The following is a 24,492-nucleotide window of genomic DNA, read 5'->3' as shown; positions in this document are numbered from 1 at the left end:
GCATGACTATGGCTCATCACCTCCATGTCCTGTCTCTTGAGACCTCCTTTGTCTTCTCATGCAAAGCCATAGTGGTTTTGCTTTTTAGGGACAAATCCAAGAGAAAGACTGGACAGTGCCTAGAGAAACTGCAGAACACTGGTGAGCTGTGGGGTAGGGAGGGCCAGGGCCTGTAGCCTTTGGTGGGATGTCATATGCGCTGGACATATATGACATCCCACCAAAGGCTACAGAGGCCCACAACCACCACCCCCAGTCCTCTTGTGCGTGCCATGGTACAGATATTAATGATGGAAACAGATAAGACCAGGGCAGGAATCCCCACTTCCCAGAGGAGCATAAATCCACACACGTAAAGATCTGGTGTTGCTGTAATTAGCAACACACAAAGTCCATGCAGTAATTAACTTTCTCCCTTCCAAGTTAAGATATAATAGCATGCAGTAAAATCAAACTCAAGGCAATGAAACAAGCAGAGAAAAACCCTGTCAAATTTGGCACCTGTAACTTGATAAGGAATTAATTATAACCTCGTCTAATACTACTACTACTAAATTGCTGTTAATATGCCTTTCTGCTCCAAGTGAGGAAAGATATTGAGAAAAATGTCCCATATTGAATCCAAGGAACAGGTTTCTGCCAAACAGAGGCTCTGCCATGCTGGGATGTAGGTGAGCTACAGCACTGGACAGAGCTAGAAGAAAATCTGGGACAAAAAAAATCCTGGGCTGCTAGGGAGCTGCCCCAAACCTCCCAATCCTCTGTAACACCAGCAGGGTCAGAGTTCAGCTCCTACAAGTGGTCCCCAACCCTCCCATGTTACCCATGGAGATGGCAAGGCAATTGTGTACGTGCAATGCCTGGAGTAGCATATAAGATCATCTTGTAATGTCAGGAAAGTGAGCAAGTCATGGGAGAATCCAACCAGATCTAATGTTACATACCAGAATCCAACCTGAACAGCCTCTCTGTCAATAAATTCCAACTTTGGCTCCTCACAGAAAAGCAGGCAAGTTCCTGAAGAAGCCCCACGTGGCTGGGCAGAGAAAGGATATCTCCTCAGTAACTCTGATCTTTACTTCTCCTTAGTTTTCCTAGGTGGAAAAAACATGCTGGAAGTGTCCTACCAGCTCCACGTGCCACTAAGTCTTCTTGGCAAAGCTAAAGGTATTTTTGCCTCGCAGGGAGAACACAGGGCCTGTCTTGGTGGTACACATGAGATAACGGTTGATTTATTTTACTCTCCCCACTGCTGTGGCATAAAGTCATCCAGTATCCTGCCTCTACCTGGCAGCTCATGCACTCACATCCAAGGGGGAATGCATGAGGATGTGAAGCACACATCATCTGAAGAGCACCTGAAGCCTGCATAGCACTTTTGAGGATGCTTTTTCCAGAGAAAAGAGCTTCAGGTCACCCAAGTTCCCAGCTCAGGGATTCAGACTAGCTAGGACAGAAACCAGAAGATTCATCACAAGAGACCCTTTGCACAGGCTTTTGACTACTCTTCCCAGGCCACAGAGCTCTTTAAACATGTGGATTTTAATAAGGGGGAAAATTCAGCCCTGAAATGATTACCTGACACACTCACAGTGAAGTAAACCAGAGCCAGGCAGATAGGAGATATTATTTTACAGCATTAGCACATCTGCCCTAAGCATTTCTGCTTTTTGCTCCAAGCACTCTTGGAACTCACACCTCTTGGTATTACCAGCCTCTTGCTACAGCTTGGCACAGGTCAATGAAGTAAATTATTCAATTACTAGAAAATCCAGTAAGACTGAATGCAGAATTAGTCTCCTTAAAGCACAAAAACAATCAGCATTTTTGTTTCTTGGTCTCTTTCCACCTCGCCTTTGGCAGCACACAGGCACTGTGTCCCCTCACTCAGGAACTCTGAGCAGGGGGTCCTGTGTGGTCACTTGTGTGACTTGGTCAGGCCCTGGAAATTGGGCTCCATGCACATGGGTAGTGCTGCCTGCTGGTTCAGCAGCTTCTCCAGGACAGTTATTTCAGCATCTCGTCCCTCTATGTCCTCAAACGGAGTCCAGGACATGTCATGCTGGAGCTTATAGGCACCAAGAAATTCATGAGGAGTGGTACCCCATTCCTGGTGGAGAAAAGAGAGATTCCATCAGTGTTCAGTTTTCCTTGGAGCTGGGCTGTGCTGTCCCTAAGACCTACTACCTTTGAAGCAGTCCCAGCTACATGACCATACCATTTCCTAACCTAAAAACAGGCTCAGCTACCCCAAGTCCAAGATCAGGTCGAGCTCTGTCACCCTGATTTTTTAAGATTTTCTAAGCCTCCTGATGTTAACATTCTTGTAGAGAACTTTCTCACACACTTTCTGTAAATAGCACATTGTTTTGCATTCTTTTATGGAGGAGGAGAACTTTGATAGACTGTTGGTTTGTTCAGTGTCATTGGAAAGGTTGCACTGTCACCCTCCAATCCACTGCCACTTTTAGAAAACTATAAATGTTGGAGTCAGAAAATAAACTTCCTTTTTTTGCTCTTCACCTTGAGAGCAGAGGTGTGCGCCTCTGTTCTTTCGTGTTCCATAGCGACAGAGCTCCAGCACTGCTGACAGAGGAAGGCTTGTAGACACAAGATCTCCCTGACCTGCCCTGAAGCCTTCACCCTGCATGTAAGAAAATAGGTAGTCTGGAAGGAGGAGCTCTCTAAGACCGTCCCCTCAGCTGCAGGCAAACTCAGTTCCTGGGCTGAAGTACCTAAGAGACTGTCCTGCCAGGCAGCCACACCAGCCAACGAAGGCTCAGGGCACGTTGGCAGTTCTTTACTTCCAAACAAAGAACCACAAGTACCAAAAGACAAAATTCAGATCCATGCCCCAAAGGGCTTCTTGGCATTCTCCATCAAGAGCCAGAGAACTCCATAAGATGGCTCTGGCCCCAGCAGACTAACCCAGAGCAAGGGCAAACACTAAACCTGAGTAGGGACAAACAAATGCCCGATCAAGCTGGTGCTTTTGCCTGAGCTCCATATGTTCCCAAGCACCAGAAACATTACTTTTTCCCATCCCTACTTCCTCATGGCCTGTAACCACCCACCTTAGGAGACAGGATGGAGAAATACCGCTGCCCACTCTCTCGCCTGTACATGTAGTAAACATTTCCTGGCTTCTTCACAAAGTTGCAGGCCACGTGGTTCAGATCAGCATCCCTGTTAGCTTCATCTAAGACCTGGAATAACAAAACATCTTTACACTTGAAATAAAATGACAATATGCTATTGCCTCTCACCTATAGCCCAAGACACATCACTTGACCTATGGGTCACAAGGCCTTGATCTCCCTGGCACACAGGAAGGAGATGCTTTCCAGAGAGATAAAGTTTTTTCCAATTCTTCCCTGTCAGAAGGACTTCAGAGAACCACTCCACAGAGGTGGAGATACCTCTGCATCTCACCCCAGATTCATCTCTATACTTGATGTTACCACATGCTGGGCTTATTCCTCATCTCCACACACAGCTGCTGGACTGGGGCCTTGTCTTGGTTTGAAAAGACAGGTGTCTGCTAAGGAAGGCAGTAGCCTCTCTTGACATGGAATATGTAAACGTCCTCCCTCCGAACTGCTATAATTTTGAAATTAATGGGACTCTCAGGCAAAGATACGGGAGTAGGAATAACAGTTCTTTATTAGGAAAAAAAAAATGCAGTAATACAAAACAACACTGACAAAGTCAGAAATAAGACCTCACACCCTGTTGGGCAGGCTTTTGGTAGCAGTCTAATTAAATAATGGCTGCAGTCCTCCTGCAGTGCCAGCTGTGGTTCTGTTAAAGCAGTGATCCTGTAGAAGGGTGGAGTTTTCCTCTGAAGGTCCAAGGGTGGTGTAAATGGGCCTGGTATTTCTCTGGGAATCCAGTGGAAAAGAAAGCTGCTCCTCTGGGAATCCAGTGAGAAAAGGCTGACTGTGGTGATCCAAATCTCAGATTATATTCAGGTAGGAGTACTTGGCTCCTCCCCCTGGGGAGAGCATCTCCCAATGGGATGATGTAACTTTATCAGTCATGCAGTGACACTCAATGGCCCATTGACAGAAGGTATCTCCCCCGAAGAGGATGGGTCATGGAAGAGATAAGGAAAACTGCCCCACTTGGTTTCAACAGGTGGCCCAATTAACAGAAGATAACTGCCCTACCTCTAACAGATGGTAATAGAATATACACCCCCAGCCACAACTTGCATTTGCAACCTAAGACAGGCCTTCCCACTGTGCCCCGAAAGGGAAGGGGCAGCAAACAAAGGAAAATTCACCTCCCCAGTTCCACCACCTAACTGCTCCAGCTCCACGAGTTAATGATTACATGATGTAATGGCCTCAATGGCAGTGGGCCAGTTGCAATGACTGGCAGATCCTTCCCGATTCTGGCTCCTGATTTTACTCCCAAGAGTGCAAGGTTAGATTAATATGCATCCACATAAACGTGACAACAAGCTTATGATCAGATAAAGAACTCATTTTCTCCGTTGGGATGCCTGAGCACCAACCAGTAGGACTATCACCCTTTACGGCCCGGGAGGCAGAAGCAGGCAAGGAGAAACACCCTTCTCAGGTTAGGTGAGAAGTGCCTCATTCCCAAAGGCCTTTGCAGGCACATGTCAATATCTAAAATTCCATTGGTTTGTACAGTTGCTCCACCCCAGTTCAGCCCCTATTTACCATATTTGTATATTCCCTAGAATGTTCTTCCCTCTCCTCATCCCCATTGATCTCAGTTTGATGCAGTGTTCCACCCTTGTTACCCTTTTGGTTCCCCTGGCTGGCTGCCCCTCCTCTGCACCATTTTTACTTGTTCCCATTGGACCTTGACTTTTTTCACCATATAAAACCCTGTGCCCTCAGTCGAAGTTTGTCCTTGTCCCTGGATTCCCTTTGAGGCTCAATAAACCATCCCTGGATTTCCATACAAAGACCTGTCCTTTCCCTTTGTTGTCAGCTGTCATAGCGAGCGTGCTTCAGGCCCTGAAAGCGCTAGTCGCTCACAGAGGAATCCATTGAAGTGCACCACCTTATCCCAGGGCCTCAGATCCAGCTATGACCACATCGTCACTTCCTAAGATCCTTCAAGAGCACAGTGCACACATAAGTCACCTGTTCCAAAACCAGAGTCATCTCTTCTGTCCTGATACCTGCGAGCTGTTTTGGACCACCCGCCCTTGCTCCCCTACTTTATTCATAAAGTTCTTCCTGGTTTGCTGAGGATGCAGGGAAAGCAGAAAAATCAACCCTCCCCCATCCACCTCAACACTGGACAATAAACCTCCTTATTTTTCCACTAAATCTTCTCTGCTCAGCTCCTGGCCCCAATTCACGTGTAGGCCACAGCCCTCCGCAAATGCCCAGCAGCGACAGCAGATGCTCATCTCCCAGGGCAATGAGCCTTCTGCCCATCCTTACTCACCTTCCGCGCCTGCTCCTGCAGGTGCCGGATCTGCTCAGCAATGACTGTCAGTTTGCTGCAGGCATTTGCTCGGACAAAGTCGTTGGCCTGGGAGAGAAAATCAGGGCTGGTCACAACAGGAAGAACCGCAGCCCTCTGGACTGTGCTGAGCCAGCTGTGGTCAAGTTCAAGGCATCCACAGAGTTAGGAGATGCAGGAGCTGCCCTGGCACCCCTAGGCAGGAGCAAGGACCAGGAGCTGTCTGGATAGGCTGAGGGGCAGTGAGAGGGAGCAGCAGGACATACTGCGAGGCAATGGGTTGGACTGGGAGGTAGTGGGCTACACAGGGAGCAGGCAGTAGGACATACACTGAGCTTTTAGGTGAACTGAGAAGCTCTGGGGGACATCACCGGAGATCAGTAGGATGTGCTACAAGGCACTGGGGAAATAGTATAACATACTGGAGCCCACTGGGAGGAACAGTAGAACGAACCAGGAAAAACTGGGGAGGACTGAGAGGCAGGATGGACTGAGAATCACTGAAGCAGTCATAGAAAATAAGAGAGGTGCTAGGATGGACTGGCAGTATGGTAGAGGGAGGCATCTGTTTATGCTGTTGTGAACTATGTATAGTGGGACATACTGGGAGGCAGCAGGGCATACTGGAATGGGACTTCAGTGGGATGCCCTAAGAGTCACCGTGGGACAGCAAGGCACAGTGGGAAGCACTTAAGTGCAATGAGAGGTTCTGGAGACAGCAACAACGTGGGAACTCGGGAAGATACTGGCAGGGCACTGCGACATACTAGGAGGGCACAGTGGGAGACTGTGGGAAACAGCACTGGACACACCAGCAGGCCGCCGGGGCCACCGGAGAGCAGCGGGACGTGCTGGGAGGCACCAAGGCCGCCGCCGCCTGAGAAGGCCCCGGAGACGTCCGGGAGGCAGCGGACAGCGCGGACAGCGAGGCCAGCCCTGCCCCCGCAGCCCCGCCGCTGGGACCCGGCCCTCACCTGCTGCACCTGCTGGGCCAGGGCCACTAGGTCACCGGGGTCCCCGACGCGGCCGGAGCGGCCGGCGCTGCCCTCGACCAGGGCCAGCCCGAGACCGGGACCGGGACCGGGGCCGGGGCCATCATCCCCAGGCTCTGAACCGCCCTCCGCCATGCACAGCCACGACCCACCGCTTCCGCCCGGTGCAGAAGCTTCCGCTGAAGCGTCAGCACGCACCGTGAGGGGTGCGGCCATGGCGGGGCTCTGCTGTCGCTGATTGGCCGGCAGGCGGGGCGGAGGGGGCGGAGTTAGCATCGCCCCAGTGCCCGGGGTGGCTGGCGCCGCGGTTCGGCCGGCGTTCGGACATGGTGCTGTCGCCGCCGCTTCTTCTGCCGTTGCTGCTGCCGGCGTTGCTGATGGTGCTGCTGGCGTGGGCGGCCACGCCACCGGAACCGGTCCCGGTCCCGGTCTCGGTCCCGACCCTAGCACCGGGTGACCCGCCGTTGCCCGCCCAGTCCCCGGACGCGCTGTTCGCCGCTGGTACCGAGGCGTACGCGCGGGGGGACTGGCCCACCGTAGTGCTGCAGATGGAGCGGGCGCTGCGGGCGCGGGCCGCCGTGCGCTCCCGTCTGGTGCGGTGCCGCCTGCGCTGCGCCAACGCTACAGCGGGGCCGGCGGAGGGGACCGAGTCCCAGCCCGACCCGGTGCTCCGGGACTTGGGGTTCTTTCGGGCGCTGCTTCGCCGCGCCGCCTGCCTGCGGGGCTGCGGGCCCGCTGCGCCCTCCCGGTACCGCCTGGGCGAGGAGCTGGACCGGGAATTCAGCCGGCGCAGCCCCTACAACTACCTCCAGGTCGCCTATTTCAAGGTGCGGCACCGGCGGCGGGGAAGGGAAGGGAAAGGGGGAAGGGAAAGGGGGAAGGGAAGGGGTGTCCCGCTACGACGGGTTTTGGGACGGACGGGATGCACGGAGGATCACGGAATCAGGCGGGAGGATGGATGGGTGGGACCGGGTGAACCGGCCGGTGGTGATCCCTGTCCCGGGACGCCGGGAGGGTTCGGTGTCTGCCCCGGCGGAGTGGGGTTGCCGGTCGGCAGTCTCGGCCTTGCCCCGCCGCCTTCGCGCCCCCCCACCAGTGCCACGTCGGAGCGCGCCGGAGCCGCCCATGTCACCGCCCTCCGCTCCGGCTGCCGGGATGCCCCGGGGACGGGTGTCCCCTCCGCTCTGCATGGGATCTGTCTCACCCTCATCCCACCCAGATGAACCGGCCAGCGCAGGCGGCGGCGGCCGCTCACACTTTCTTCGTGGCCAACCCCGGGCACCAGGAGATGAGGCAAAACCTGGAGTACTACCAGGCCATGGTGGGAGTCCACGAGGATGACTTCACTGACCTGGAGGCCAAACCCCACCTGGTGAGAACCTCCCCTCTCAAAGTCCCTGTCCGCTATGCAACCCAGGGCAATCACACCACAGCTGCTGGCTCAGAGAGCTCGTGAGATGCCATTGTGGTGGGTATGAGGTGATCCATCATGGGGAGTGAAGCATTGAGATCCCCTCATTGTTTCTCATCCTTCCACAGAGCGAATTTCAGCTGGGCATCCGGTTTTACACAGAGGAGCAGCCAGCTGCTGCCATCCTGCACCTGGAGAAGGCGCTGAAGGAGTATTTTGTGGCAGACACTGAGTGCCGTGCTCTCTGCGAGGGACCATATGACTACGAGGGCTACAACTACCTTGAGTACAATGCAGACCTTTTCCAGGCCATTACAGGTGGGAACCATGCCTTCTGTGTCCTGTCACAAGAGTTGAGTACGATTCTCAGGGGGACCTGGGGTGGGGGTAGGGGGTCCCTGAAGAGTGGAAACCCTATCCTAGCTTTCACTAAGGTGTGACCAGTAAATGGCAGGAGGTGTTCATCTGCACTTAGCCCTGGAGCTGATGCCAAGGAATTATCCAAATTCCAGAGGAACATGGAAAGACAGAGTAGAGACCAGTAGAGGGTCACCAGGATGTGATGGGAGGCTGATGATGGGTAGTCTGTCCTGAGAGAGCACCACAACCCCACACTGGTCAACTCTGAGGCGGACAACCCCCATCCCTGAGGGTTTTCCACTACCAAAAAGCTTGCAACAACCCCAGTATGAGCAGGAGATTTGATACCCCTCAGGGTCCTGCCCATCAGCCTGTGGGTGACTGTGGGCAGTGACATGGGTGTTTTTCTCCACCAGATCACTCCATGCAAGTGCTAAGCTGCAAGCAGGGCTGCGTCACAGAGCTGGCCTCCCAGCCTGGCCAGGAGAAACCTCTGGAGGATTTCCTGCCCTCGCACTTCAACTATCTGCAGTTTGCCTACTACAACAGTAAGCAGCTCCTCACGTCATCCTCTGTGGTTGTCAGCACTTGGCACTGTGCATGAAATCATAGATCCTTGGAGTGGTTTGGGTGGGGAAAGGACCTTCAAAGAAAATCTCATCAGTACAACCGAAGATGAAGGGACATCTAGCACTGGTCACTCAGATCTCCCACAGCCCCATCCAACCAGGTCTCTAACACTCCGGGTAGTTTGTGCCAGGGCCTCACCACTCTCATCAGAGAAAATTCCTTCCTTATGGTCAACTTAATGCTGCCCTTCTTCAGTTTAAGACAATTCCCCTTGTCCAATCACTATAAACCTTATAAACTACAAACAGTTGTCTTCATCTCTTTTGTGGCCACTCTTGGTATGGGTAGGCCATCAAGATCTCTCAGGAGCCTTCTCATGTCCAGGTTCAAAAAGCCAAATTCTCTCAGCCTTTCTTCACAGGGAGGCTCTGACCATTTTTGTGGCCTCTTCTGGACCCACACTAATGAGTCCATATCCTTATGCTGGGGAACCCAGAGCTGGACGCAGCACTGCAAGTGTCATGTCACCGGAGTGGAGCAGAGGAGCAGAATCCCTCCGTCACCTGTTGCCCATGCTGCCAGGGATCAGCCTGGGGAGGCGGGTGGTTCTGAGCTGCTAGTGCACATGGATGGGTCCTGTGCAATTTTTCATCCACTATTATGTCCAAATCCCTCTCCACTGGGTGCTCTAATCCCATCCATCCCCTTATCTTCACTGATACTGCTGGAGAGCCTTCCACTGGGCCTTGTACTTCATGAGGTTCATACAGGCATGTTCCTCCTGCCTGAAACATTCGCCAGGAGATTAGATCTCTCTGTGCTTGGCTGCAGTCACTGTCCACGTTGCCTTATTACTGGACAGCTTCACTTTTCAAGTGAAACAGCCGAGAGAAGCATTTTTTTTCCTGCTTGCCAGCTGTCCACCTCTTGCCTCAAATCACAGCAGCACACTTCCACTGCAGAAGAGTTACAACTGAGGAAAATGCACCTGATTTGATTTCATTTTTTATTTACTTCTTTAGAAAAGTATAAAATGTTTCTGTGTGAATTTCTTCAAAAGGAGGGGAAAAAAATATGAAGTCCAAGAGGATGGAAATTCTCAAGAAGAGACAGCTGTGAGGGGACCTCATCAATGTCAGTATCTTCAGGGTAGTGCTGGAGGATGTGATCAGGCTCTGCTCTGTGGTGCTGAGCAATATGACAAGAGGCAAAAACTCATGGCTAGGAAGTTCCATCTGGATATGAGGATGTTTGCAGCAACTGAGCACTGCAGAGGTTGTCCAGAGAGGGTGTCACATCTCTCTCACTGGGGATATTCCAGGCAATCTGGACACAGTCCTGTGCTGTATGCTCTCAGAGGACCCTGCTTGAGCAGAGAGGTTGGGCCAGATGACCCACTGTGGTCCCTTCCAATCTGCCTCATTCTGTGATTGTGTGATTCTGTGAAAGACCACATGAAAGTGGGGTTGGATGTTTCAGTGGCTGGGAACTACAGGTTTGCCAGTTGGGTCTGGCTACCTCTAAGTAGGCTTTGTAATGTTTTTCAAGTTAGAAAAGTACTCAAGCTGTACAAGTACCCCTGGTTTCTGTTGTGATGGTTTCTGGAGATAGGAGAGCACCATGGAGGTCTGAATTTTGCCTTTGTGGTAGCAGTTGTCCTTGCCCCAGGGGATCTGCCCTGCTCACGACACAGTTTGGAACACAAGGACTATGTCTTTCATCTTTCCTCCATATCTGTCTTTGTTCTGCCTCCAGTGTCCTTGGACATGCCATTAACAGCCCATTTCTCATTGCAGATGGGAATTATGAAAAAGCCATTGAATGCGCCAAAACCTATTTGCTCTTCTTCCCACATGATGAGGTGATGAACCAAAATTTGGCCTATTACACCACCGTCCTGGGGGAAAACCTGGCCAGACCCATCCAACCGCGAGAGGTGAGCAGTCAGAAGGACGAAGGATTGCAGGGGCATCTTCTCACTGGGGACCTTTGCAGAAGCTGTAGGGTCTCCTCCAGCTACTGAAGGTGGACAGGAATGGGTGGATTTAAGGTCAGACAAGCTGGAAAGTAGCTGAAAAGCTGAAAAACATCACTGACAAAATGTCTTAGGCCAAGTGAAGCTGGATGATGGGCACACATGGACCCTTTCTTGATAGAGGGGGCTGTGAGAGGCAGGTGGACAATCTTTTTAGGAAGATCTGAGGCCACCTCTGTTGCACTTTTCCACAACTGAAGTGAAATTGCTTAAAAAGGAGAGGATTTGGCTTCAAAATTGCCAAATCTGGATGGCTAGGTCCTGCCTAGGATGTGATAGGCATGGATGGGAGTCTCTGCCCCACACCAGTTGCAGTAGGGGAAGGGAAACTGCTCCTAAAGAGCTTCCCACAGAAGGGACACACATGTGCCTCTGCTCAACTGTCATCTCCCCAAGGCTTGTCCACAGGGAAGTTCAGACAGGACGGGGAATGCCACTTGCTTCCCAGCTGCCAGACAGAGTAGGAAACTAGGCTGTGGCTCTGGAGCAAGGACCACAGGAATGGTGTAAACCTGCATCTTCCTGCCCACACTTGGGGTTTTTCAGAATCCTCCTGCTGTACCTCACCCTGTCCCTCTGCCCCTTGCCACAGGAGATCCAGGTATATTACCAGCAGAGTCTGATGGAGAAGGAGCTGCTCTTCTTCAGCTATGATGTCTTTGGCATCCCTTTTGTGGACCCGGTGGGTGATGTGAGACCAGGGTGATACAGTGGCCAGATGGACTGCAGATGAGGGGTCTGTGTCCTGGCCAGATCTTTGTCCAGTTCCTGATGTTGTTCTTCTGGTGGCAGGACACATGGACACCTGAAGAGGTGATACCAAAAAGACTGCGAGAGAAACAGAAGTGAGTGTTGTCCCCAGCCAAGCTCACCCAATGGGGGTCTGACAGGACAAACCCTTCTTCTAGTATGGGCTTTGGGCCAAAGGACATGGCATAGAGCTTCTGCCAGGGGTTGTTTTGATGTTGGGACTGGAAGAGGCTGCTGGAGGGCAGAACTTTATTTCCCATCAGCCCATGGGATGATGGGCATGTGTAGGTAACCCCAAACACCTCAGAGTGAGGGATGCATTGAGGTGACTCTCTCCAGTCTGGGTGTGAGCTTTGTTACCAGCACCTGAGACAGCTTGTCTGGCCCTTGTCTTAGTGGCTCTCATTTCTGATGTGGGGACAGTGGGGTGGTGGTGCTGATGGTTGCCGCATGCCCAGGGTGGAGCGGGAGACAGCAGCACGCATCTCTGAGGAAATCGGCAACCTCATGAAGGAGATTGAGACACTGGTGGAGGAGAAGGCCAAAGAGTCTGCCGACATGAGCAAGTTCATCCGAGAAGGTGGAGAAGGCCAGGAGGGGAGGTGGGATGGAGACCTTTGTGATCCCTGCTGCCAGTTCACAGTTCCTCTACACATGGCTGGCAGCAGGAGCAGGTGGAAGGACCACAGCTTCCCCCAGCCACACCAGAGTTGGTGGCATCTCTCCCCACGTCCACCAATCCCATTTGTGCCACAGGGGGTCCTTTGGTGTACGAAGGAGCCAGTGTCACCATGAACTCCAAGGCCCTGAATGGCTCCCAGCGTGTCGTGGTGGATGGAGTCCTTTCTGCTGAGGAGTGCCGAGAACTGCAAAGACTCACTAATGTGAGTGCAGGAATGGGTGAAGCAGGCAGGGATGGATAGAGGATGCCAAGGGGTCTCATCCTGCAGCTCACACATCAGACCAGTAACACAAATTGGGTTTTGCAGGCTGCTGCCTCGGCTGGAGATGGCTATCGGGGGAAGACCTCTCCTCACACTCCCAGCGAGACTTTCTATGGCGTGACTGTCCTCAAGGCCCTCAAGGTTGGGGTGGCTGTGTGAAGAAACAGGCTGTGGGGACAAGGGAGGGTAGTTCTGGGGGAGATAGTTGCCCATGCCGATCTGGCGCTGAGTCCTTGTCCTGTCTGTCCTCCACAGCTGGGGCAGGAGGGGAAGGTGCCCCTGCACAGTGCCTACCTGTACTACAACGTGACAGAGAAGGTGCGGCACATGATTGAGTCCTACTTCCGCCTGGAGGTCCCACTCCACTTCTCCTATTCCCACCTAGTGTGCCGCACAGCCATTGATGGTGAGCGTGGCCCAGAGAAGCAAGTCTTTTCCTGTCTGAATCTCCTCTAACAGCTGGAGTGGTGTAGTCTTGAGCCTTTCTTTGGAGACCTCCTTGCTGCTCCCTAACCCACTGCTCTTCCCAGGAGGGCGTAGGAAGCTTGTCCCTAAGCCCAGTTTGGGAAGATGAGCAGCAGCTCTGCTGGTTGCCTCTAACAGGGCAGATGGCTTCATGCCATACAGGATTTCATCACTCTGAGGCATTTTGGGATGGGCGCTGAGAGAGGTTGTACCTGGAAGGCCATGAAAAAAAGTCAACAGTGTTTTATGCCACCCAAATGGCCTTGCACAATCCACACTCCAGCAAGTGGAAGTGCTTTAGGCTAACACATGATTTTCTTGTTATCTGCAAGCACAGGATACTTGGGGATGGACCCTGTTCTTGCACAGAGGGGTCCTGAAATGCCCTGTTCTATCCTAGAGAAGCAAGAAGGCCGGAGTGACAACAGCCATGAGGTGCATGTAGACAACTGCATTCTCAATGCAGAAGCACTGGTGTGCGTGAAGGAGCCCCCAGCCTACACTTTCCGTGATTACAGGTACTGGTGGTGGCTGTCAGCTGCAGCTTCCCCAGCTAAGGGTACCATGATTTGGTGGCACCTGAGTTGGGAGGAGCAAGGTAGGAGGTACACCAAACCTGGGCTTTCTTGCTTCTGGTTCTTGGCATGGTGTTGGAGAGCTCTGGTGATGGTTACTTATCACCTCCACTTGTCCTCTGCTCCCTTTAGTGCAATCCTCTACCTCAATGGGGACTTTGAAGGAGGAGCTTTCTACTTCACTGAGCTGGATGCCAAGACTGAGACCGTGAGTAGCTCAGCTCTAAGGATCCATGTGCAGCACCAAATCTGGCTCCTGCCTGTTGACCCTGTGCCCTCGGAACATCCCCTGAGGCACTGCAAAAGATGAACTTGGGTTGAGGGGAACCAACTCACCCCTGACTGGGGTCTCCTGGTCTCCCACCCTTGACAGGCAGAGGTCCAGCCACAGTGTGGCCGTGCTGTGGGCTTCTCCTCTGGCTCAGAGAACCCCCATGGGGTGAAAGCTGTGACCAAGGGTCAGCGCTGTGCTATTGCCCTCTGGTTCACCCTGGACCCTCGGCACAGTGAGCGGGTAAGCTCCCTCCCAGCAGCGTGTAGGGGTTTTGGGTGGGACGGTGGCTATGCTTACCACTGTGGGTCTGCCCACAGGAGCGTGTGCAGGCAGATGACCTGGTGAAGATGCTTTTCGGCATGGAAGAGGGGGATTTGGAGCCAGAGACAGAGAAGGAATCACCAGCTGCCATTGTGGTCAGGAAGGATGAGCTGTGATATCCTATGGGGACCAGGACATCTCTGCTGGGACTAGTCATGTCAGCATTGTGGCTTTGGGCTGCATAGTCATAAGGGTAACATATGGGATCCCCTCTGCCCCCAACGCAGTTGGAATGCTGTGTACTACCCCTGCAGCATCCAGTATCCCCCTGTGGAGCTGATCTGGGGTGTGTGATGGAGGCTCAGGGGTGGGTGACATGGGGACAAGGGAGGGATGCTCTGTTAGGGATGGGCTCTGGTGCCAGCAGGTGTAGATGTGTGCCTTTCCTGAACTTGGAGCTATTTAAGTGCCTTCTGCAGAAAATGGGTGAATAAAGGTATTTTTTTTCTAAGCTGTTGCTTTCTGAGTGGGGACTGAAGGCTGGTGTCACCCTTTGGCTGTCGTCAGTGTTGGTGTGCAACCTTCCCTCCTGGCATGCATCTGCCCAGGAGTATTGTAGCCCTGTGAGCCTAACAAAGGTGTTTATGGGAGACAAGGTGCCCCAGGGGCAGTAGCAGCAATGCGATCTCTGGCTGAGCATCCCCTGGACCCCGCTCCCATAACGTGGGAAGGCACCCACCATTCCAGTAAGGAGGGAACTGTCCTTGAACAAGAAGGACATTGAGCACCCTGGCACCCCCAGACAGGGCATTGAATTGTTCCTGCAGATGTCTGGCCATTACCATAACCATCCCGGGAATGTGGGCAAATAAATCCTGCCCCATGTGCACCCACCCAGCACCCCTATTTCACTTGGAGGGCCATTCAGCATTGGGGTGGGCAAGGGGGGATCTGGAGGATGTTTTCTCCAGGATGAACATACAGTCCCAGTGGAGGCTGCCCACCATCCCAGCGTCCACCCCCAGCTGCCTGAGCTCGTGAGTAGACTGCTGATGAGGCCATGGCAGTTAACGATTGCCAGGTCCTGGGGCTGCAATGGGCTTGGTGTCACCAGGGTGGTGACACATGTTCCCCACACCCCCGCAGACGTACACCACTGACAATGGCTTCTCTTGTTGGTGCCATGGTGGCATGGTGTGCCTGAATTCCCTCACTGAATGAACCATTCCCCTGCTCCCTGCTGAATTCCTGGAGTGACCCCTGGGGGCTCCCAGCCCGTGGCAGAGGGTCAAGGATGGTAACTTCCCACTAACCCACTCCCTCCTCCTGTCGGGGAGCCCCATTTTCACATATCCGTCCACTGTCGTTAAGAGGTTTCCATCTCTCTCAAGACCCAAATCTCTCTTGTAGTACCCAAATACCCTCCATGCCCCAAATCTTTCCCCTAAGACCACATTCTTCCCTCTAGGATTCAAATCCCTTGCCTCCAACCCCAAATCACTCTCCTCAGATTCAAATCTCTTCCCCCTCAGACCTAATGCTCTTCCCTGGGCCCCAGTGCCCCCCCTCCCTCCAGTCCTCTAATTCCTGCCTCCCGTTACCCAATTCCCCCTAAGCTCCAGATAACCCACCCCCTGGGCTCCAGCTCCCCACTCGAGATTCAAAAAATCCCCCCTGGGACCTAAATCTCCCCGCGCAAGACCCAAGTCTCTCCCTTCACCTTAAATCCTCCCCCGACATTGCCCTCCTCCCCCCGCTCCGACCGGTCTTCCCCCTCAGAGCCCCCCCTCCGGCCTTTTCCCTCCTCCCACGGCCGCTCTCCGTCCGCCGGGGCGGGCCCGGGCGCGGCGGCGGCGATGGGCGGCGGGGCGCGGGAGCTGGCCGGGTACCTGGCGGCGCTGGCCGGCTGGGTGGCGGGGCTGGCGACCGCCGTGCTGCCGCAGTGGCGGCAGAGCTCGTACGCCGGGGACGCCATCATCACGGCTGTGGGGCTCCACGAGGGGCTGTGGATGAGTTGCGCCGCCCAGAGCACCGGGCAGGTGCAGTGCCGCCTGCACGACTCGCTGCTCTCCCTCGAAGGTGGGTACGGGGGACCGGGCCCCGTAGAATGAGCCCCGCTTCCTGTCCTGGATGCAGTCCCCCCTCCCCGTCTCCACCTTGGTCTGAGCTCCCCTGGGATCCTGAGATGCCCTTGCCCTTTTGTAAGTCTGAGTCCCGCTGTGGGTTTGACCCTCCCCCGTATGTCTCTGAGCCCTTCTCTGTGTTTGAGCCACCTGTATAAGTTTGAACACACATCCCCAACAGGTCTGTACCCTCTTCACGTCTGGATGCCCCCTTCCCCTATGCATCTGAGCTCCCCTGGCTCTTCCTGGAGCCTGAGTCACCTTCAGGTCCAAGTCCTTCTTGCCCCCACCCCTATTGTATATCTGCCCCCCCCCCCCCCCAGAAGGCCCTGAGTCCGCTCATCCACTGAGCTGAGCCTCAATGTGGGTCCAAGCTTCCCTCTCCATCTGGGCCCCCATCCCAGGCCTGAGCCTCTCTTGGCCCTGTGGGTTTGAGCCCATTTGTGTGGCTGGGATGCTCCTAGCCCCAGCAGGTTTGAGCTCCAATGTGGGGATCACATTTAGATACCAACAGTGCCCCATGGGAACATCAAACACCGCCCCCCCCCCACCCCCCTCTCCATGACTGTGCATCACCCTTTTGGTTTTTGGTGACTGTGGTGTCACTCCTGGCAAGGTGTTTCCTAGCCCAGCACAGTCATGACCAGGATGAGAGTGGAAGGGAGGAAGGTCAGGGAAGGCACTGGGAGCAGTGCCTTGACCTGAGCTGAGGTCCCCTTATCTGCCAAATGGGGAGGATAATAAAATGGGAGCTACACAGCAAGGACAGGGTTAAGGACAGATCCATCACCAGCATGGAACACAGTGACCTTGCTTCCAGTGCCTGGCTCTGTTCAAAGGCACCTGCTGGGAGCAGTTTTTCTTCTGCCCTTGCAGTTCACATCCAGACATGCCGGGCTCTCATGGTCATTTCTCTCCTTCTGGGCTTCTTTGGCATCATCGTGAGCGTGGTGGGAATGAAATGCACTAAAGTTGGGGAGGAGGATCCTGTCACCAAAAGCCGCATAGCTGTTGCTGGAGGTGTTCTCTTCGTTCTTTCTGGTAAGGCAGCTCTAGCCTTCATACATCACTGGTGCAGGAATCCTCAAACACCTTTCAACACTGATAGAGGAAGGGGAGCAGTTTGGTAAGGGCTGGATGTCACTGACAGTCAACATTTGATGTTTAGTGGAACAGCTAGGCAACCCTCTCACTGCAGGGGCTTTGGACTAGGTGATCTTTAAAGGTCCCTTCCAACCCAAACATTCTGTGATTCCATGATTCTGTGCCCAGGTCTGTGCACACTGGCTGCCGTGTCGTTGTATGCAACACAGGTGACCTATGAGTTCTTCAGAGAGAGCACCATCCCCATCAACGCTAGGTAAGAGCCTGGCTCAGGGAGTGCCCTTCTGAATCCTGTCTTGTCCCTGCGCTTCCCATTGGACCTTTCCATGCTGGTTTTGGTGAGGCACAGCATTGTGAGCCAATGTGCCCCATGGGTGGGACCTCTGCCAGCCCTCGCTGCCACCTTGCAGAAGATGTCCCTGATGCTAAAGCTTTAGCTGTTACCAGCTGGGACCGGGTAGTGCTGCACATGTGGAATTTCAGCCCAGGGGAGGATTAAAAGATGGGGACATGTGGTAGCTGGATACAGCCAACAGGAAAGATGAGGATGGAGAGAGAAGACCTAAAATCTGCCTTGACATCACCTTGACCACCTCATCAGGGCTTTGAGCATCCTGTTGCCCATCTCAGTTTGCACCTGTGCCTCTCTGCCCCTCCCTGATGCTCCCTTACCCCTTTCATCACAGGTACGAATTTGGCTCTGCTCTCTTCGTGGGCTGGGGGGCCGCCAGCCTCTCCATGTTGGGGGGGTCCCTTCTGTGCTGCTCCTGCCCTGCCAAGGAGCGTCGAGGACAGCAGTACCATCAGCAGTCACAGCTCTCCACAGCCCAGGAGTATGTCTGAGCCCTAACCCTGCGCTCCTGCTGCCCAGTGCCTCGCTTCCCTCTCAAAAAGAAGCAAGACCCTGGTGTTCCCACCCTGCCTGGACTCTGAATGCCCTGTGAGACTTTTCTCCTTCTTGTCTTCCAGGTTTCAGCACCATTTTCAGTGCCAGTCTCTAAAGTAAAGGTTTTAAGTGTCACACCTCTCATATCCATCATTGCCATGTTCTCCTCAGCTGGGTGGGGTGGTACCCCCAGCCCCACATTGTGCCCACGCCGTGTCTGTCTGTCACAGTGATTCTGTGGGGGTGATGCAGGGAGGCTGATGCCAGTGGCACAGGGACACAGAGCCCATTGGCCAATCCCATGGGAGTGTGCTGCACAGAAGTGCTTTGTACCATGGCCACCCCTCTCTCACTTCCTGTTTTCAGGAGCAAGTGGGAAGGAAAGCCAGTGTTTGGTTTTCCTTGGATGAAGTTTTTACTTCTAACAGCACCAGCCCAACTCAAGGTTCAAGCATCCCCTCATCCCGTTCTTGGCAGAGGGATGCTTTTAGTGTGCAGCATTACCCTGCCTCGTTGCTACTGAAAAGCAACACTTTAAAATTATTATTAATTATTATTGATTCCTGCCTGGAAGCCAGTTGCTCCAGCTGAGCTCTGCCAGCCCAAACCTGCCTTGGACTCATTCCTGTCCAGGACCAGGCTATGACTTGTTAAAAAATAAATGGGTTTGGGCAAATTAAAGCATCAAAAAGGGGGTCTGAACTTAAATTATTTGGTTTTAGTTTTGGTGCCCAACACAACTATTTTGAGTAGCAGATGGACAGAGCCCTGAATTTTGGTGCCTCCCTGCTGGGTCCAAATCCCTCTTCTCCCGCCAAGATCCCCTAGAGCAGACAGTGAAGGTTCCAAATACAACCTGCTAATTGCCTCCACCACTTTGTACCTCTATTCTACTGCTACTAATTGTTTTGCAACTGCCAAAGCTCCAATTTCATCTGTAAATCCTCCAAACTCTCTGTACTCCATTCCTCCAGTCCTGCTGCAGGTGTTGCGCCAACCCACCCACAGGGAAGGACACTGGAAATTATCCAGACAGCTTCATTATCTATTTTTTAATTTTATTTTTAAACCCAAATAGTAAGAGAAAGCTGATTTTTTAAAATTTTGGGTTGCTCTATTTTATTTTATTTTATTTTACTCTACTTTTCTCACTTTTGTTATCTTTCCTTCTGTTTTATTTTCTTTCCCTCTATTCCCTCTATCCAGCCCAGGTCTGGGTCCCTGGCTGTGCTGGAGGAGAAACAATGCTATTTTTTCCCCGAGGGGGGGCGTGATTTCTCTCTTTCTCCCTGGAATGAACTTCCTTTATCTCTTTTAAGTTGCAGTCCCCCTGTAAAACTGTCCTGCACACCACAGGGGAGAGCAGTGCTTGTAAACTGGCATCACCCATCACGTGCTGAACCCAGATTTTGGGATTCGAAAAACACAACCAAAGCCACTGCAGTAAGGATTGAAAAGGAACCTTGTGCTTTAAAACAAACAAAAACAAACAACCGCTCCCCCCCAAAAAAAAACCCCAAACAAAAAAAAACCACACACACTAAAAAGGCCTTTTTTATTTCAGTGTAAAGAATGCATTTTATTCTATTAATATAAATTTCATTAACTTTTGCTTGGGATCCATGGCCTTGGAATTTTTTGTACTTAAAATTGTGACTTGGTGGTATTAAAATATTTTAAATCATGGGCATCTTTCTGGAACTGTCTTTTTGATCTCCCCTTCTTCCATTCTGGACCACTCCCGTCCAGTGCTGGTTCAGAGCCACTTCTGCAGTGTGGCAGGAGCCTCTCCCCCCTCCTGGCTAAGTATATTGCATGTGAAATAAATGAGCAGGAGATTTTTCTCCTTTTAATGCCCTTATTAATAGTGATCAGCTCAAGGTTGGGGCGCCCGACATGTCTGCAGTTTCGCCGTCATCGCTCCCAGGAGTGATTCAGAGGAGGACAAGGTAGGTGCAGTTTTGTCCCCCCCGGGGGTAGAGCTGGGGGCCTTCTCCTCCCTGCAACAAGCCGGAGAATACCCTCCTGAATCACGGTTCTTAAAATCGATATCTCGACTGCCGGCTCCTATTAACATTATCTTAGGTTGTGGTGAGGGGCCATTGAGGTTTTCAGAGTCTCTGCCAGTTCCAGACTTCGCCTAGATGTCCAGACTCTACTTTGACTTCTAAGTTCCAAATTGGCTCGCCGGTTTAGGGGTTTATTAGCTTGCGTTTGGTGCATTTTGCTCCTGGTGCATCTTGGTTCTACTTAATATGCATATCAACTCCCGATCCCCTTCCCTCCACCGTCCGAGAAACAGTCATTTACCTGTTCCAGGCAGGGTGATACTGATACAATTCAGTGTTAACGACCACATTAGCATACCAATCTGTCGGGGTGCCATCTCCCGGGAAACAGCAGGAAAGGGGCTCGGGCTGGTCCCTGTCCCCCCATGCTATCCCCGGGGTGCCCCCTCCCCGGCTCAGGTGGGACCCGTGCCCCATGGAGGGGGGTCGGCCCGCCGTTCCCGGGCCGGTCCCCGCGGACACCGCCCGTGGGGGCTCCCCCGGCCCCCCGGGACCCGCGCTGGGCAGGGGCCGCTCCCCCGCTCCCGCATCATCCCCGGCCCGGGCGGGACCGCGCCGAAGGTGGGGGTCGGGCCTCACCACTCTCGGGCAGTCCAGCAGCTACTGAGAACCGGTAATTAAAAGTATACTGTTAACAGAACATTATAACATGAAGTTATAAACCATAAATAGTTAGGACTCCCACTTGGCAGTTATTGGTTTCAGTTGTGAGCTTTGCAATTTAAAAAAAAATTGGATAACCCTTTTTTTGTTCATAACAGCATCTTTTGCCGCGTGTTGGTCTCAAAGGTGGGGATGTGGTCTTACAAATTTCTTAATTTCTGATTAAATCCTTGGGAATCCAGCTTGGACCCTCCACAGGTCTCTTCCCAAGGCTGAAATGCCACCAGCATCTTCCACCTGTGGGCCCTCTTATGAACCCTCATAGCTGAAGTCTCCCTGTTTTCTCCCATTTCCCATGAATTCAGAGCTGACTTGTGCCTAATTGGGTATTTACTTATTTAAGCTGATTTTTACTCCACTATGCAGGGACGTGACCCCTGCTGTGCATGTTTTTCTTCAGAGGTCATGTTTTCCATCCAGGTTTTTGCATGGCTGCTGTGTCGTCTTAGCATCCTCGTCTTGCCTCCTGCACCTAGTCCAGAAATACATCCATCCCACCTCAAACCCAGGGATTTGCTGTCCTTGGTGGCTGCTGTCACATCTCCAGTAGTCACCTGAAGGCTCCCTGGGGATGGACACCCAGGCTGGAAGCACATCAAAGAGGGGGATCAGTCTATGTTCACAGCGCAGGCAGGCTGAAAGTTTCTCCCCCTCCAACACACATCTTTTGGTCATTAAACCAGTTGTTGGGGGTTAGGGTTTTTTCCTTTTACTTACAGATTTTTTTTTCCCCATAAATTGCTAGGAAGCTAACTACTGTGTGCTACTTATGGATACTTATGGGTACTTAAGAAAGACAAAAGACTGTGTCTGAAGTCGGGAGAGGAATGGAGCATCTGGCTATACCTTTTTTCCCTCGAGGAGTCACGAGAATGGGGGCAGGTAAAAAAGACGGGGCTGTATACAGCTGGGTGCTCTCGCTCTTTGGCATCGGAGGAGGACGGCCAGACTGTCGCCTACTGCAAGGGAGAATTCACCGGCACCGCCAGAGTTCAGCCCTGAGGGATCGTTCACCATCTGCTCGTGTGCCCTGGGAATCCTGAACCTCGCCTCTCGCTGCCCTGCTCGGAGCCGGGCCCCCGCTGCCCCGGCCCCGCTGTTTTTTTGGTCCGGCTCTGGGTTTCTCCATGCTGCGGCCGGCACCGTCCCTGAGTTCCAGCTACCACTGTAGAACTTCTAATACATCTAGTTCACCACCCCGGGATTTTTTTGCTCATTTCTGCCAGCTGGGACGGTAACTGTACCAAAGGGGAAAGTGCCAGCAGCCCAGAAGGCTTTTACTAGGTCCCTGGTTCTGTTTGTTGTTAATGTCATACTTATTGTTTTGTTTGCCTTGTTACACATACTAGTAAAGAATTGTTATTCCTATCCTCATATCTTTGCCCGAGAGCCCCTTGATTTCAAAATTATCATAATCCGGGGGGAGGGGATTTACATTCATTCTCCATTCCAAGGGAGGCTCCTGCCTTTCCTGGCAGACACCTGTCTTTCAAACACACCAGATTAATGAGCAATATGGAGGTTTTGGGTCAGACCTCTTGCTTTCAGCCAAACCTCTGTGAAATAACAGTCATTTTTTCAATAGGCAGAAATGAGGGAAAAGAGAAAATTACCCCCACATATAGGCATGCAGAAGGGCTTTTCTCACACATCTGAGACGTGGCTGTTTGAATTTGGTGGTGATTTTAATAATTCTTGTTCACTGTCCTGCCCCTACAGCATCTGCTGAGTCCTCTCTAGTTCTCTGAGATGATCCCATCTCAGAAAACATCTTTATTTTTTTTTCCCCTTCCAGCCACAGCAAGTCTTTTTAGTAAAATATATGCTGAAGTTCAAGGTTTGGGTCTTGTCAGCACTTTTTAAACACATAGTTGTGACAAACCTCATAGTTTTGACAAACCAGAATTTTTTTACAAACCCAAGATCTGATTTTCACTGTCATTAACCCGGGAAAGGAGCTTAATCATTTGACCACTGTTATGTGGAGTCCTGGGTGGGAGACAGACACATGACACAACACAGTCACCAGCAAAGAGCATTTAGCTGAATACGGCTGTCCTTTTTATAGGGCATTTGAATCTCCCAGCTTAGATAGCTGATTGGATGGGACCTCTCTCCCCCCAGCTCTCTGGCCAGTGGTGTATCTGCATCTAAGCTTGAACAGAGTAGGCTGAGGTCTTTGTTACCTCTTTTCTAGAACGAGCCAGGTCAGATGAATTGGATTTGTTATGGCCAGATTTACCTTGTTCAGCTACAGACTAGCTGTGCTGTGACAGACTGCTCCTAGTTCTGCTCCTCTACCTGCCTCTTTTCACCCCCAAAAAGGTTTCAGTTGGGGATTAGCAAGGCAGATTAGTTTGATATATCATAAATTGAGTGTTTAAACAGAGCTGAAAATATAAATACACCTATTTTATAGGTGTTGCCAAGACCATGGAGGTGCAGTTTTGTATCACTTGGGGTCACACAGTATTTCATGCGTCACAAATGTCCAAGAACCATAAATTCTTGATCTGTAAAGGTTGGGAAATGAAGGTTCACAAACCCTTTTGAACATTTTTGGCCTTAAATCACTGCTGCATTCCAAAGCATTAGACTTGCCATGTGCCAGAATTCTGGTAAAATAGAATAACTCAGAGCCCCAGGAATCTCACACATCAGGTACTTGGGCGTCTCTGCAGGGCTAAGGGATTTGCCAAGATTGGTGTTTTGCCAAAATACCCACAGTAAAATACTGCAGAGGATTATCTAGAGTGGAGAAAAAAAAAAAAAAAACCAGAATACCAAAACACAATAAAAACCAAACCCACCCTAAAAACCCAAGTGCACCTCAACTGTGCGTCATGAATGGAAATGAGAGATGAGGGTAAGCGGTGGTAGAGCCATGAGGAGCTGCTGAGCCCAGGGATGCTCTGAGGATGCTGTAACAGAGATCCTGTGTAATCCCCAAACAGTGGGGGATTAGAGAACAAACCTGAAGCTTTTAGGGCAGCTCCAAGTGCCAGGCAGCTGGGGTGCTGCTACTCAGGTTCTGAGGCACCTCCTTGGGGGCTGACCAGACCTGTACCTGAGCCATCACTGCTGCAGAGGTTTTCACTTGTTTTCTGCTTAATGGGGAAAAAAGAAAAGTCTTAATTGCCAGTCAAAGAGGTTCATTATCACCCTGGCATTCCAGCTCCTTTCTTTGGCCCCTTCCAACCCTCTGAACTCAGGTATCACCCCTGGATCTTACACCATTCTAGTGTCTTAGGCCACTCATTCTTAGGCAGTAATTGAAAGGTCTAATAAAAACCCAATTATTTGTCCAGGACACATAGTCCCCCACCTGGGGAGAGTTCCCAGCAGGTTTCCACTGCTTTCCTCGTGTGACGTTTTTGGGGAGGCTCCATTCCCAGCATATGACTGCTCTAACTGCAGGGATGCCCATCATGTCTCAGAGCACAAAACCCAGCTGACGTACCTTGGACAAACCTTAAATAGCCCAGCACAAGCTCCAGCTGGTGCTGCGTATCCCTAACTCCATTAGATGAGTCAGGATCCAATCCCATCAGCACTTAAA

At 52.0% G+C, this 24,492-nt stretch overlaps 3 protein-coding genes across 4 annotated transcripts; 2 read left to right on the top strand and 1 right to left on the bottom strand.

The window, feature by feature from the left end:
* Nucleotides 1–725: 725 nt before the first annotated feature.
* On the bottom strand, nucleotides 726–6,595 carry LOC311162142 (uncharacterized protein C1orf50 homolog). The gene is made up of 4 exons (XM_084220323.1): nucleotides 6,426–6,595; nucleotides 5,434–5,520; nucleotides 3,075–3,206; nucleotides 726–2,110 (listed from the first exon to the last, which is right to left on the bottom strand). Exons 1-4 carry the CDS (start codon nucleotides 6,576–6,578, stop codon nucleotides 1,919–1,921), a joined length of 564 nt encoding a protein of 187 aa, XP_084076449.1. The 5' UTR covers nucleotides 6,579–6,595; the 3' UTR covers nucleotides 726–1,918.
* Nucleotides 6,596–6,737: 142 nt separating this feature from the next.
* Nucleotides 6,738–14,558, top strand: P3H1 (prolyl 3-hydroxylase 1). Of its 2 annotated transcripts, none has more exons than XR_014616684.1 (15): nucleotides 6,738–7,270; nucleotides 7,663–7,815; nucleotides 7,983–8,172; nucleotides 8,631–8,762; nucleotides 10,581–10,720; nucleotides 11,412–11,501; nucleotides 11,612–11,664; nucleotides 12,028–12,149; nucleotides 12,326–12,453; nucleotides 12,559–12,654; nucleotides 12,769–12,919; nucleotides 13,379–13,496; nucleotides 13,686–13,761; nucleotides 13,931–14,067; nucleotides 14,145–14,558. XR_014616684.1 is itself a non-coding variant. In XM_084220289.1 (15 exons), exons 1-15 carry the CDS (start codon nucleotides 6,770–6,772, stop codon nucleotides 14,262–14,264), a joined length of 2,211 nt encoding a protein of 736 aa, XP_084076415.1. In that variant the 5' UTR covers nucleotides 6,738–6,769; the 3' UTR covers nucleotides 14,265–14,556. The 2 variants fall into 2 exon arrangements, 1 of the variants encoding a protein (XP_084076415.1); XM_084220289.1 differs by having other exon boundaries at nucleotides 13,927–14,067; nucleotides 14,145–14,556.
* Nucleotides 14,559–15,944: 1,386 nt separating this feature from the next.
* CLDN19 (claudin 19) lies at nucleotides 15,945–19,576 on the top strand (the record flags this gene model as incomplete). The annotated part of the gene is given in 6 exon segments (XM_084220179.1): nucleotides 15,945–16,167; nucleotides 17,088–17,252; nucleotides 17,484–17,571; nucleotides 18,002–18,148; nucleotides 19,527–19,553; nucleotides 19,555–19,576. Coding segments are annotated over 6 exon segments (672 nt in total).
* Between the last annotated feature and the right edge of the window lie 4,916 nt (nucleotides 19,577–24,492).

Source organism: Fringilla coelebs (genome assembly GCF_963513975.1).
Source record: "Fringilla coelebs genome assembly, chromosome: 22".
Classification (NCBI taxonomy): domain Eukaryota; kingdom Metazoa; phylum Chordata; class Aves; order Passeriformes; family Fringillidae; genus Fringilla; species Fringilla coelebs.
The sequence above is the reverse complement of the archived record's forward strand: the minus strand, read 5'-3'. Positions and strand labels throughout refer to the sequence as shown.